This window comes from Chrysochloris asiatica, unplaced genomic scaffold (assembly GCF_000296735.1).
Source record: "Chrysochloris asiatica unplaced genomic scaffold, ChrAsi1.0 scaffold00010, whole genome shotgun sequence".
NCBI classification, from domain to species: domain Eukaryota; kingdom Metazoa; phylum Chordata; class Mammalia; order Afrosoricida; family Chrysochloridae; genus Chrysochloris; species Chrysochloris asiatica.
Window position 1 is genome coordinate 15,422,651 of NW_006408528.1, and position 15,327 is coordinate 15,437,977.

The 15,327-nt window shown below is 39.3% G+C and overlaps 1 protein-coding gene across 1 annotated transcript in view; it reads left to right on the top strand.

Annotated features, from left to right (window-relative positions):
- The first annotated feature begins 3,228 nt into the window (after positions 1–3,228).
- Positions 3,229–15,327, top strand: part of LOC102811566 (protein lifeguard 1-like) — a 54,690-nt gene continuing 42,591 nt past the window's right edge. Inside the window, exons 1-3 of the mRNA XM_006834393.1 lie at positions 3,229–3,499; positions 11,941–12,019; positions 13,259–13,312. Of these exons, the coding sequence (XP_006834456.1) occupies positions 3,229–3,499; positions 11,941–12,019; positions 13,259–13,312 (404 nt within the window). The remainder of the gene's footprint in view (positions 3,500–11,940; positions 12,020–13,258; positions 13,313–15,327) is intronic.

A 15,327-nucleotide genomic window follows, 5' to 3' on the forward strand; every position in this document is an offset into this window, starting at 1 on the left:
AATTTTGAGAGTTGCAGTGTAAGTTGCCCATCCCTATTAATCCAGTGTACTGAGGAGACATGCTTGATCCTTGATATGAAGAATCCTTGCCTATTCATTTGGAATTTTGGGCAGCTTCATCCATAAGCAAAGGTTCAGTTGATCAGGTTGTAGTAATCCACACTTGCTCCCTGTATCATACTTCTTTATCTTCATCTGGTCAACAAACCATCCAAACTAGGTCAAATGGGTACTGTCTGCAAGTTTGGGAGTTCTTGAATGTCACCCCCTCTTCAGATCAGCTGGCTGCTTCATTCTTAGCTATGCCCCCAATGGCTAAGTCAGTGTCCTTGGATTCGAGAGTTCACACGTCTCCTTGGACTTCTAACTGGCCAGCCCATCCTCTTCTCTCTCTCTCTCAAGGTCATCGGGCATCTATGGAGCATGGCCAATCTCAGCCCATGTCTTCTTCACTATATTTCCTCCACTTTCACTTACAGGTTGACCAGGACAGTCTCCAGTAAACACACAAAACTGTTCATGTGTTCCCTTTGAGTTTCAGTATTAGGAAGGAATTTACTCTGATGGGCTGACTTTTCTTGCCTTGATGACTCTAGGGCAAACAGGTTGCTTGATATTACCTCAGCCAAACAGTCTGCTTTTTTGACTGTACAACAAACTGACAGATGAGTGGCGGTTGCATCAAGGGACTCAAGCATGGCAACGACAGTGAGGTTGGCCCAGGATCGGGCAGTGTTTCGTTCTGCTGTGCATAAGGCAGTACCGACTCAATGGCATCTAACAACAACAACAATAAATATCAAGCAACCTGTTTGCCCTGGAGTCATCCTCCCCTCCCCCGTTGGTCTTTCTTTGAAGAAATATCTTCTCTTCCTCTAGCCACTCTGTGTTGGTCTGCATATCATTTCAATTGGGGATGTCCCACTCCCAAAGATTCTGGATTCCACCCAAGGCCCCATACTCCACCAAGATTTAACAAGAGACCTGTTTCCCTGGGTACATTCTAGTCCCCTTTTAGATAATCCAATCAGTTATAGGTTGAAGATGGAGTTAGAAGCTTTCTGTAATCATCTTCCCCAATATTCCTTTCTAGCCCACTTAAATGTCTAGATTACACTAGTAGGCAGAAGAACCCAATATACACAGAACAGTCAAGCACCTTAACATTATTTTCCCTTCTTTACCCATTCAGATTTTGTCTCCATCCCTATATCATTGTTGTTGTTAAGTGACATCAAGTCAGTTCTGACTCATAGCAACCCTGTAGAGGGTTTCTGAGGAGCATCTGGTGAGACCTGTTTCCTTTTTATAAGTATGATCATAAGGATTCTTGATTACTTTGGGACCACCCAAGTAATCCAGGATAATCTCCCTATTTTATGATCCTTAATTAATCACATTTGCAAGTCCCCATCGCCAAGTAAAGTAATGGACTGTGAACCACAAAGTTGGCAGTTCAAACCCACCAGCTGCTCCTTGGAAACCCTATACAAGGCTACTATAAGTCAGAACTGGTATCACGGCATTTAACAACAACAAGGGATTAATATGTTTATGAGGCCATTGTTCTACCAACCACACGATAGCCTTCAGGATGAAGTCTAGACGCCTTCATTTCTCTGGTCACCCTGCCAATGACCTGTCCCTACTACCCTTCTGACTAACCTCATTCCACTCTCCCCTTTGAACTCTCTGCTCTCACCACATGAACTTTTTTCAGTTTCTGCTTTTAGAGATGGCCTGCATGCTCCTTTGAAAGTCTGCCCTGCCTAAATCTGCTTGTTTCCATCTTGGTCTAGGCTGGTTCCTCTGCCTGAAATAATCTTTCCCCACCTACACATTTGACTAATTCCTACTCATCTTCCTGTTTAATTTAGACCTCACTTTCTCTGGAAGCTTTCAACAGCCTCTCCTACTCTTAGCATCTTCCCTCAGACATTGTGAAGGGCTCTTATAGGCCCTTCCTTTGTCTCTGGCTCTAACTTATATCACCTTTAATATTATCGCTCATATAATTCTCTTCTCTTCCAAACTGTAAGCTATTTGAGGATGGAAATTCCATGCTTTCCACATAATAGGGGGCTTATTAACTCCTTACATGAATTTGCACAAACACTAATTTCATAATAGAATGCAAACAATTTTTCTCTACAGGCTTCATCTTACAGATGTTTCATCATTTACTTAACATATATCTATTAAGCACTGACTCAAAATATGTTGCAGACCATGAAGGCCTGGTCAGAGGTTCGAGGCCCTATAGGTCCAAGTGTAACAGATCTAGCCACCTGGCAGTTAATAACAAACTATTTTTCATCTTAGTGTCCAGTTATGTTTTATAATTGCAGACATGAAGCCCTCGATATATACAGATAAATGTAATATTTTCCTAAAAGCCAAGACTGTAAAATTCCAAACAGGTAAAGTTCTTCCCTCAGAGAATTCATTCAAAGTAAATTGGGTGGTTCCCTGGTCTGTTCCAAGGACAATAGGAATGCCCTCCCTAAAGTGTTTCCAGGTGCTGCCTATTCACCCAGGCGCCTCTTTTTCTGAAGAACCTGGGCTGGGCACAATAGGAATCCTCCCGATCCTCCCTTTCCTCCCTCCATTTGAGGCTAGGTGCTAAAAGGTATGTTAATTGAGCCTGAGAATCCAAGTTGTGGTTGTGAGATTCGAACCTGCGAAGTATGATGCAAAGTTGCCTAAATGTCTGGAAAAATAAGATTGACAGCTGTACCTTGTCTTGGTCCCTCCTAGCTTTGTGTAAAGTACCTCCCCTAAATAAAAGGAAGGTGCAGAACGAATCTAGGGGCATTATGACTGGCAAGGCGTGCGTTACAGCATGCAGGGGGCACAGTCCAGCCTTGCAACCATACTGCCTGTTTAGCTAAGATGTTTACTATGCAGGATATTACGGCCTTCATGGCTGAGATGTTTGCAATGCAGGATCTGCCTGATGCCAGTCCAGCATTCACTCTGGTTTCGGAGTGTCTCTTTGTCTCTCTCTTTGCGTCTCTGTGTCTCTTTTGCTATCTCTATTGCCGCTGGATCTCCCCTCCTCATGAACAACACAACTATGTCGAGGTCAGACCCTGACAAAAATATACTGAGCAAAGGCAGCTAAAATTAAGGAAAGAATTACTTCATGTTATGAGGATGCTAAGATTATAATGATTAAGGCAATATGATCATAAAGACATGAATAACAATTCTCCTCCCTCCAGGAAGATGGACTTAGAGGTCAGTGAGCCAATAGATTTTAGTTCTGGAGATCATCTACATCTAGTTCGGAAAACAGCAGATAATGAAAATGTCCAGTCCAAATCTCATCAGCAGAACCCTTCATCTTCAGCTGGGCAGCGAGAAACTCCTGGGAATCCTAAATCAAAGACTGGTGAGCGATCAGATGTCTATGTGGTACAAATTTCAGATGAGAGCACGCCAGAGGACAGCAGTACAAATCAGAACAGCCCATTCTCAGATGCATCGGTTCGCAAAGGTGAGAGTAAAGAAATTACCCATTTGGAAGAGAAAAGCAAATGTTGTCTTACAATGTTTCCATAAAGTGGTTGTCAGAAAGATTTAATTTTGCTTTGGGTTTTTCCTAGTCAACTTTTACCAGGAAACATGTAGAATTGCTATAGTAGACTGTCCCAAGTTGTCCAGAGCCTTCAGAAACTCATAATATATGTATTGTGGTGGATAACTTTTAGACTTCTTAGGATGTAGGGAATCAGTGAACCATAAGGTCAGCAGTTCAAATCCACTAGCTGCTCCTTGGAAACTCCGTACAGGGTCACCATGAGTCAGAAATGACTTGACGGCACTTAACAACAGGAACAAATAGAATGTCTTCACCTACACAGAAGGTGATACCATAATGTTGACTTTTTAAAATATTAATTAAATGTCTCAAATATTAATTCTGTATAAGTTAGAAACAACATCTAGCTGTGTATCAGAAACGTAAGGAACTGTGGCTTAAGCAAATGAGAAGCTTTGTTTTTCTTTCATGAAGTATGAAATTTGGAGTAGGCTATTCAAGGCCAATAGATCTGTTTTGGAAGAAGTGCAGCCAGAGTGCTCCTTGGCGGCCAGGATGGCTAAGCTTCGTCTCTCATACTTCGGACATATTGTCCGGAGGAAACAATCGTTGGAGAAGAATGTCATGCTGGGTAAGGTGGAGGGTCAGAGAAAAAGAGGAAGACCTCTAATGAGATGGATTGGCCAGGTGGCATCATTGATGGACTCAAGTGTGGCAGCGGTAGTGAGGTTGGCCCAGGATCGGACATTGTTTCGTTCTGCTGTGCATGGGGTTGCTATGAGTCGGTTCCAACTCGATGGCACCTGACAACAACAACAATTCAAGGCTCATGCCACTGGCCTCTGGTGTTCACCTAGACTCTTTAGAGTTACCATTCTGACCCTTTAGAACTTTTTAGGGTCTGGACAACTTGAAGGAAGACTATGAACTTTGAATCCGCATTGCTGTTTCCCTCTGACCCCCATATTCCATCTTGACTGGAAAGATGCTTTCCAGGTAGGAAGAAGGAAAAGGCAAACATCCAAGGCAGCCAAGGCAGAGAGAGGGTCACTGCACTGACAACTCCAGGGGCCGCCATTTGGGAATAGATGCCTTGTTGTTGTAGTTAAGTGCCATCAAGTTGTTTCTGACTCATAGCGACCCTGTGTGGAGTTTCCAAGGAGCGGCTGGTGGGTTTGAACTGCCAACTGTTCAGTTAGTAGCTAAGTGCTTATCCTACAGTGCACATCACACCAGTATTATTTATATCTACATCTTCTGTAAGTTAAAGACTACCCCATTTCCTTTAAATTATATAGTATATGAGAAAATGAATGGAGTTCTGGTGTGGCTCTGTAGGATAAGCACTGAATTGCTAATCATAAGGTAGACAACAGTTCAAGAGCACCAACTGCTCCTTGGTCACTATGAGTCGGAACCTACTCAACAGCACTTAACAACAATAGCAATGAGAAGATGAAAGTGCTAAGGAATAAAGGAAAAGTTATGTGCCGTCGAGTTGGTTCCGACCGATACTGGCCCTGTACAGGGTTTCCAAGGCCATAAATCTTTATGGGAGCAGAAAACCTCAGCTTTCCCCCATGGAACAGCTGGTAGTTTTGAACTGCTGACTTTGTGGTTCGCAGCCTGATTCGTAACCACTACGCTACCAGAGCTCCTTAAAGGAAAAGTAGAGCAGAGTTATGTTGTTGTTGTTAGGAGCTTTGTCAAGCCGGCTCCAACTCATAGCAGCCTTAAGCACAACAAATGAAACATTGCCCATTCCTGTGCCATCCTCATAATTGCTGTTAAACTTGAACTCTTTGCTTCTGCCACAGTGCCAATCCATCTTGTTGAGTGTCTTCCTTGTTTTCATTGACCTTCCACTTTACCTACCACGATATTCTTCTCCAGGACTGGTCCCTCCTGATGATACGTCCAAGGTGTGAGAGACAAATCTGGCCATTCCGACTTCTAGGGGGCCTCTTGCTGTAGCTTCTGCCAGCACTGACCTGTTTGCTCTTCTATCAGTCCACTGTACTTTTAATGTTCTTCTCCAACATGGTAACTCAAATGCATCAATTCTTCTCTGGTCTTCCTTATGCACTGTCCAGCTTTCATATGGCTTGGATCAGTTGCACTTTAGTCCTCAAAATGACATCTTTGCTCTTCAACACTGTAAAGAGATCTTGTGCAGCAGATTTGTGGCAGGGTTGTACTCTTTCACCATACTAATTCAATCTGTATGCTGAGTCACTAATCTGAGAAACTGGATTATATGAAGAAGAATATAGCATCAAGATTGAAGGAAGACTCATTAACAACCTGTGTTATGCAGATGATACAACCATGCAAAGAGGACTTAGAATTCTTACTGATGAAGATCAAAGACTACAGCCTTTTGTATGAATTGTACATCATTGTAAAGAAAACAAAAATCCTCACTACTGGACCAATAAATAACATCATCATAAATGGAGAAAAGATTGAGATTGTCAAAGACTTCATTTTGTTTGGATTCATTATCGACATTCATGGAAGCAGCAGTCATGAAATCAAACATTAGGCAAATCTGCAGCACAAGAAGAGTTATAGGCAGGCACAAATTTTTAAAGCAGAGTTTTTGAGATAAAATTTGTTGTTAATTGCCGTCAACTTGATTCTGACTCATAGCAATGCATGATAGAATTTACATATCATAAAATTCATCCTTGTGAGTGTACAGGCCAGTGGCTTTCATTAGCCATTGACATAGCTTCATTGGGGAAATGTCTATTAAAATTCTTCTGCCCATTTTAAAACAAACAAACATAAAAGAATGATTGTTTAATTATCTTTCACTATTCTGTGGGTTTACTGGGCTCAACTGTACAATCCTACTGCTAATTGTGGACTCCTGGTGTGGTGTTATAGGATAAACACTGGACTGCAAACCACAAAGTCAGCAGTTCAAACCCACCAGATGCTACTTGGAATCCCTATACCGGGTCACTATGAGTTGGAACTGACTCAATGGCACTTAATAGCAACAACCACACTGCTAGATATGCATAAGGTTGTTTTGAGTTCCAGGGTACCTAACAACAGCAGCAACACTGCTACTGTTGGGGTCATACATGTGGCACTGTAGGATAAGCACTGGACTGCTAACCGCAAGGTCCCAGCAGCCACTCCTATGAAACCCTATACAGGATCGCTATGAGTTGGAACCAACTCTATGGCACTTAACAATTGATCATTTTGACTGGGGTCTCTCATACAGTTCCAATTAGGTGTTGGCTGGTTTACAATGGTTCTTATGACTTCTTCATGTGGTTGACAGCTGGTGGTGTTAGCTGTCTTCTTGTAGCTTGACTGTCTCACCTCAGATAGCAACTGGGTCCCAGGAAGAAGAGTATCAAGTGGACAAGCCCTGGGGGACAAGCAGTTTAGCAAGTCTTTGCTTGGATTTTGCATGCTGATGTCCCATTAGCCAAAGTAAGTCATGTGGCCAAGTCCAGTGTCAATGTGCGAAGACACTACACAAGCTTTCCCCATTTTTAGCTACATTATTTGTCTTCTTGTTATTGAGTTGTAAGATTTCTTTATATATACTGGATGCAAGTCCCTTATCAGATATAATTTATAAAGATTTTCTTCCATCGATGGGTGGTCTTCTCACGTTCTTAAATGTGTCAACAAGTGTTTTTAATTTTGATGTTCAATTTACTTGTTATTTTTTTCTTTTGCTGTTTCTGTTTCGGTACCTCTCTAAGGAATCATTGCTTAATCCATATTCACTAAGATTTATGTCTACGCTTTCTTCTAATAGTTTTATTACATAGTTTTTGCTCTTACATTTATGTCTATGATTAATTTTGAATTATTTTTGTGTGGAATGAAGAAGAGATCCAAACTCATGATTTTGTATGTGAATAGCTCGTTTTCTCAAACCATTTGTTGAAATGGCTATTCTTTCCTCATTGAAGTGTCTTGGTACCTTTGCTAAAAATCAGTTGATCATAAATGTAAGGGTTTTCTTGATCAATTGGCATAACATAGTATATACCCAAAGGCAATGTTCTACATCCTGCTTTGGTGAGTACCAGCTGGGATCTTAAAAGGTCTATCTGAGAAGAAAGAAAAGTGATGAAAATTGAAGATGCTTGGAAGCAGCTAGTCTAGTGGACCAATGGAGCATGTGAACATCAGTCACTATGGCTGTTAGGCCAGAAGAACTAGATGGTACCAGGCTACCACTACCAACTGCTCTGAAAGGGATCACATTAGAAGGTTCCTGATAAAGTAGGAGAAAATGTGAAACAAACTCAAAAACAGTTTTAAAACACCAGGCTTACTGGTTAGAGAGTGACTAGAGGAACCCAAGACTATGGCCCTTGACCACCCTGGAAAGGATCTCACCCTCATTACCCAATTTTCAGCCAAGCAGTAGACAGGTTTACAGATGGGACAACCGCACTAAGGAAGGTGTGCTCACCATGAAACAGTCACTCATTCAAAATCAAAGGGCAACAATTACTTAGGGCAAAATTGAGAAGGGATGGAAAAGGTGGGTGGAATGGAAATAGGGACCACCGGGAGGAAGTGAGATTCCTTGTTGCATGAAGGGAATGGCAATCATTGAGATGAAATACGATTTGTTGAATGTAAAACTGATAATCTTATCTGTAAGGCCTCACTCCTTTTACAATAAAAAGTTAAAATAATAATAAATAAATGTAAGCGATTCTTTTATTCTATTGTGCTATATACTGATCCTTAAGAGTTAGGATACATTGAATTTTTCCCCCCTCACAATCCTAGGCACTTAGTAAGTATCCAATTCATGTTAGCCAAATGAATATTTTTATGCAAGCAGTATGTATGGTCTGTGTTTTTAGTGTTTATGTTCTGGTATTTCAGTGTTTATGTTCTGGTATTTAGATTAAAATATCTCAGATCTATATGCTGTATGCTCAGCATACAGATTGAATTGTTGTTGCTAAGTGCCATCGAGTCAGTTCCGACCCATAGCAACCCTGTATAGGGTTTCCAAGGAGCATCTATCTAGTAAGTTTGAACCACTGATCTTGTGGTTCAAAGTGACTTTACAGTCAGCGCATTAACCCATAGCGCCACACCAGGACTCTACAGATTGAATAAGCATGGTAAAATAACAACACTCGGGCGCACACCTTTCCTGATTTTAAACCATTTAGTATCCCCTTGTTCTGTTTGAACAAGTAAGTGCCTCTTGGTCTATGTACAGGTTCATCAAGAGCACAATTAAGTGTTCCAGACTACTCATTCTCAGCAATGTTGTCCATAACTTGTCAGAATTCACATACCCAAAAGCCTTTGTGTAACCAGTAAAGCACAGGTAAACATCTTTCTGGTATTCTCTGCTTCCAGGCAAGATCCATCTTTCATTAGCAATGATATCCTTCATTCCACATCTCCATCTGAATCTGATTTGAACCTCTGGCAGCTCCCTGTCAATGTACTGCTGAAGCTGTTTTTGAATTATCTTCAACAAAATTTTACTTGCATTAATGGTACTAATGATTTCTGCATTCTGTTGGGTCACCTCTCTTTGGAATGGGTACAAATATGTATCTCTTCCAATCAGTTGGCCAGGTAGCTGTCTTCCAAATTTCTTGGCACAGATGAATGAGTGCTTCCATTGCTTCCTCAGCTTGATGAAAGATTTCAATTTGTTTTCCATTATTTCCTGGAGCCTTGTTTTTCTCCTATGCCTTCAATGCAATTTGGAAGTCTTCCTTCATTGATTTTTTTTTTTTTTTTAAGTACCATTGATTTTTGATCAGTATGCTACCTCTTGAAATGCTTGAATATTGACTGTTTCTATTTGGTACAGTGACTTTATGTATTCCTTCCATCTTCTTTTGATGGTTTCTGCTTCATATAGTATTTTTCCAATGCTGTTGTTATTAAGTGCCATAGAGCCAGTTCTCACACATAGTGACTCTGTATAGGACTTCCAAGGAGTGGTTGGTAGGTTTGAACTACTGACCTTGCAACCAGAAGTCCAGTAGTTATTTTGCAGCATCATACCAGGATTCCTCTTTTGATGGTTTCTACATCATTCAATATTTTGCCTATAGAATCCTTCAATATTTCAAATTGAACCTTGAATTTTTTCTTCAGTATTTCAGCTTGAGAAATGCTGAGTGTGTCCTTCCCTTTTGGGTTTCTAACTCTAGGTCCTTGCATATTTCATTACAATACTTGGCTTTGTCTTCTTCTTCTTCTTTTTTTTTTTTTAAGGTTTTTATTGTGGATTGAGTGAAAATTTACAGGGCATATCATCAGTTTTGCATTCAACAAGTCATATACCTTATTTCATTACATTGATTAGAATCCTTTCCATGTACCATCAGTTAACAGTATTTCTCTCTATCCACTTTAGCTTTTTAAAAAACAAACAAACAAACAAAACCACTCAGGCATATATAATAATTTACATCTCCAAAGGGCACATTCTGCAAATCTGCTCCTGGCCACCAGTTCTTAGTCCCTCTCTTCTTATTCCATGAATCTAGAGTCCTCAGCCGCTTCCCCTCTCCATGCCCCCATCTCTGCCTCCATCTCTGGTGCTGCTGCTTCTCTGGATAAGGTCCCACATTCTGCTTGTGCATTTCTTTCTTGATGGTCCTAGGGTCCTCTGTTTCTGCACTGTAAGATTAACCACTCCCCTTTTTTTGTTACAAAACTTCTACCTTTACAAGTGTGACAGTTGCAATTAGTCATGATAACAATTATTCACTGTTGAGGCTTTGTCTTCTTGAGATGACCTTTGAAATTTTCTCTTCAGCTCTTTTGCTTCCTCATTTCATCCACTCGCTTTAGCATCTGTGTGCTGGAGAGCAAGTTTCAGAGTCTCTTCTGACATCTTTTGGACTTTTCTTTTTGTACTGTCTTTTAATTACCTGGGTTTTTTTGTTTGTTTGTTTGTTTGTTTTTTGCTTTCTTGATGTCATCCCACAATTCTTCAGACCTTCAGTCATTAGTGTCTAATGAATCTAGTCTGTTCTTGAGACAGTCTGTAAATTCAGGTGGGATATTTTCAATGTCATATTTTAGCTCTCTTGACCTTGCTTTAATTTTCTTCAGCTTCAGCCTGAACTTGCATATGAACAAATGGTGGTCTGTTCCACGGTCTGCACTTGGCCTTTTTTTTTTTGGTTGATGATATGGAGCTTTTCTACTGTCTCTTTCCACAGATGTAATGAATTTGATTTCTGTGTATTCCATCTGTGAGAGCCATGTGTATTTAAAAATTTTAAAAGAACATAAAAATAATCTTTTATGTTATTTTAAAAAGATATTTACAATGAGTAAGTCATTGGTCTTGCAAAATTCTATCGCGTAGTCTCCAGCATCATTTCTATAACCAAGACCATATTTTCCAACTATTGCTCATTCTTTGCTTCCAACCTTTGCATTCCAATCACCAGTAACTATCACTACATCTTGATTGCATGTTTGATGATTTTCAGATGATTTGATTTTCAGATGATTTGATTATTGTTAAGTTCTGTCAAATCAATTTCTGCTCATAGGGCCCTGTATAGAGTTTCTGAGGAGTAGCTGGTTGTTTTGAACCACTGACCTTGAAGTTAGTAATCCAGTGCTTATCCTAGAGTCCCACACCAGGAATTCTTCTATTTCATTGTTACTGGCTTTAGTAGCTGGTGCATAAATTTGAACAATAGTGGTATTAACTGGTCTTCCTTATAAGCATATAGATACTATCCTATCATAAACAGCATTGTACTTCAAGATAGAACTTGAAATGTGCTATTTGATAATGAAAGTGACACCATTCCTTTTGAGTTTGTCATTCCAGACTTAGTAAACCATATTATTTCAGATTCAAAATGGCCAATATCAGTCCATTCTATACATTTTACCATACTTAATAAAATAAAAGAAATAAGAAAAGAATTTTCTTTCATGAAGCATCAGAAATACCTTATTAATAAAGTTTTGTTGGAGTCAAAAAATAGTTATTCTTTTACTATTGAATATCTGTATCAAAGGAAATAATGTTTCTCATTCTGTGATGGTTACAGGAGGTGGGTAGGAGTGAGAATTATTCTTGGGCTAAAGGGTAGATGCATGTTAACATGCCTGATAGGGCAGACAAAATACAGTAAGAGGGAGGTTAGCAGAGGAAAGATGAAGGTAACCGATGACATGGGGTGGTTACAGAGGAGAGAGGTAAGTATTGTTAACTGATGGTACATGGAGGGGATTGGAATCATTGTAATGAAACACTGTAAAACTGATGCTTTGCTCTAAAACCTTCACTCAACCATAAAAAAAAAGTTTAAAAAGAAAAAAAAAAAATCCCTTCACTCAATTCATAATAAAAAGTTAAAATAATAACAATAATAATGTGTCTGTTTCCTCAGCTTTCATTAGGAAAGTATTCCTTCTCCTGACAGTACAGTTGCTTATCACCACGGCAATTATCAGCATGTTCTTTTTCTGGTAAGTCTTTATTACTGATGTAAAATTAAATGCTAGATTGTTCAGATTAATGAAAAATCAACTTGATTTAATTTTGATCATTTCAAAATTTTTTCTTTTTTTTTTTGTAGTTGTTCATAGGCAATAGTGTTTCTATGGACACCCCTGTGTGGTACAAATGACTAGTAACCTAACTTTTGGTGCTTCAAACCCACCCAGCAGCATCTTGGAAGACAGGCCCAGAAATCTGGTTTTGAAAGGACACAGTCTTGAAAACCCTGTACAGCAGTTCTACTCTGCATACATGGGGTCACCATGAAGTGGATTACACTTGACTGCAGCTAACTATTTGACAACAATAACAGGATTTCTATGGCTTTATTTTTCTGAGACAACTCCTAGGCCAAGGTGTTGGTAGACTCCTAGAACGTGACTTCAACTTCCAAAACCAAGAACTTTGTTTCTTACTCATATTTTAGGCACTGTTTTCACTCTTTAAAAATTATCCCTGAGCTATTGTATAGTTCAAACTTGATTTTAAAAAGTGAGATTATGAAGGCCCAAACAAGCATTGTTAAATTCAGAAATTACTGAGAAACTATGAACCATCACTGCTAAAACCCATTCTATGAAAATCTATATTTATAAAACAAATATATTTTAAGCTGGTTTTTGTTTGTTTGCTTTGTAAAACATCAATCTCTATGTTTTCTAACAACAAATGCTTCACATTTGCATTTATCTAAATTTGGCTCACAACTTATGAATACATCTTTTGTGAATATAGCTGTTTAAAAAAAGAAACATTGATATGTTTCACTTATAATGTCACTGGTAATCAAACTTTTAAGGTTTCCCTCATTTTTTCTTGTGATATTGTTTACTTCTACTTAAATATTACATTTCTGTTGTTAAGTGCAGTCAACTTGGTTATGACTCAGAAGGTTTCCAAGGAGTGACTGATGGGTTTGAACCGCCAGCTTTGAGGTAGCAGTCTGGTACTTATAAATATGACACTGTTGTTACTATGTGCCCTCAAGTTGGTTCAGACTCATAGCAATCCTGTATAGGGTTTCTGAGGCTTTTTACATCTTTGTGGGAGTAGACAGCCTTGTCTTTCTCCAGCAGAGTGGCTGGTGGGCTCAAACAGCTGACCTTCTGTCTCCAAGTCCATTGCTTATCGTAAGGAGCCACCATACTCTCTATATATGTATGTATGTATGTATTTATAATACTGATATTCTTTTTTTTTTCAATTAGGAAGGGTTTAAAGGTTTGGATACTCCTGAATGCCTGGTTTACCTATGCACTCTTGTAAGTATCATTGTATTTAATAAAAAGCAGTGCTTACTATAGCTTGATTGACACAAGTTCTTTTACCATGAAAAATGAGATAAAGGTATGCTATTCCTGCAATCCATAACTCGTCTGTCAGTTTGTTGTACTGTGGTGGCTTGTGATTTGCTATGATTCTGAAAGCTATGCCACCAGTATTTTAAATACCAGCAGGGTCACCCATGGTGGACAGGTTTCAGATGAGCTTCCAGACCAAGACAGACTAGCAACAAGGAGGGACGAACTACTTCTGAATATTTAGTCACTGAAAACCTTATGAATAGCAGGGAAACACTGTCAGACATAGTGCCAGAAAATGAGCCACTCAGATTGGAAGGCACTCAAAATGCAACTGCGGAAGAGCTGCCTCCTAAAAGTAGAGTTGACCATGATGACTTGAATGGAGTAAAGCTCATGGGAGAAAAGCCCACAGAACCTTCATTTGCTGATGGGGCCCAACTCAAAATGAACAGAAACATCTGTAAACATCCATTGAAAATCAGATCATGGAATGTACGAAGTACGAATCTGGGAAAATTGGAAGTTGTCAAAAATGAAATGCAATGCATAAACCTCGATATCTTAGGCATTAGTGAACTGAAATGGACTGGTATTGGCCATTTTGAATCTGACAACCACATGGTTTACTATGCCAGGAATGAGAAATTGAAGAGGAATGGTCTTGAATTCATTGTCAAAAATAACACATTCAGATCAGTTATGAGGTACAATGCTGCCTGTGATAGAATAATACCCATGAGCCTACAGGGAAGCCCAGTTAATACCACTATTATTCAAATTTATTCACCAACCACTAAAGCCAGTGAGGATGAAATAGAAGAATTTTACCACCTTCTTCAATCTGAAATTGATCAAACATGCAATCAAGATGTATTGATCATTACTGGTGATTGGAATGCAAAGGTTGGGAACAAAGAGGAAGGATTGGTAGTTGGAAAATATGGCCTTGGTGATAGAAATGATGTTGGAGAATGCATGATAGAATTATGCAAAACCAATGATTTGTTTATTTCAAATACCTTCTTTTGACAGCATAAGAGACAACTATACACATGGACCTCACCAAATGGAGTACGTGGAAATCAAATTGACTACATCTGTGGGAAGAGATGGTAGAAAAGCTCCATATCATCAGTCAAAACAAGACCAGGGGAAAAACTATGGAACAGACCATTAATTACTTAGTTGCAAATTCAAACTGAAGCTGAAGAAAATGAAAACAAGTCCATGAGAGCCAAAATATGACCTTGAATATATCCCACCTAAATTTAGAGATCATCTGAAGAGCACCTTTGCATATACAGTAAACACTAAAGACCGAAGATCAGAAGAGTTGTGGGATGACATCAAGAACATCATACATGAAGAAAGGAAAAAGTCATTGAGAAGATAAGAAAGAAGGAAAAGGTCAAAATGGATGTCAAAAGAGACACTGAAACTTGCTCTCAAGCATAGAGATGATTATGCAAATGGAAGAAATGAGAAGGTCCAGGAGCTGAACAGAAAATTTCAGAGATCAGCTTGAGAAGAGAAAGCCAACTATTACAATAGAATGTGCAAAGATCTGGAATCAGAAAATCAAAAAGGAAGAACACGCTCAGCATTTCTCAAGCTGGGGGAACTGAAGAAAAAATTCAAGCCTCCACTTTCATTATTGAAAGATTCTCTGGGCAAATTATTGTATGATACAGAAAGCATCAAGAGAAGATGGAAGGAATACACAGAGTCACTGCATCAAAAGGAAATGGTTAATGTTCAACTGTTTCAAGAGGTAGCATATGATCAAGAGCCAATGATACTAAAGGAGGAAGTCCAAGGTGATTGAAGGAATTGGCAAAGAACAAAGCACCAGGAATTGATGGAATAAAAATTGCAATCTTTCAAGAAAGTGAGGTGGCACAGGAGGCACTCACTCATCTCTGCCAAGAAATTTGGAAGACAACTATCTGGCCGACTGATTGGAAGAGATCCAT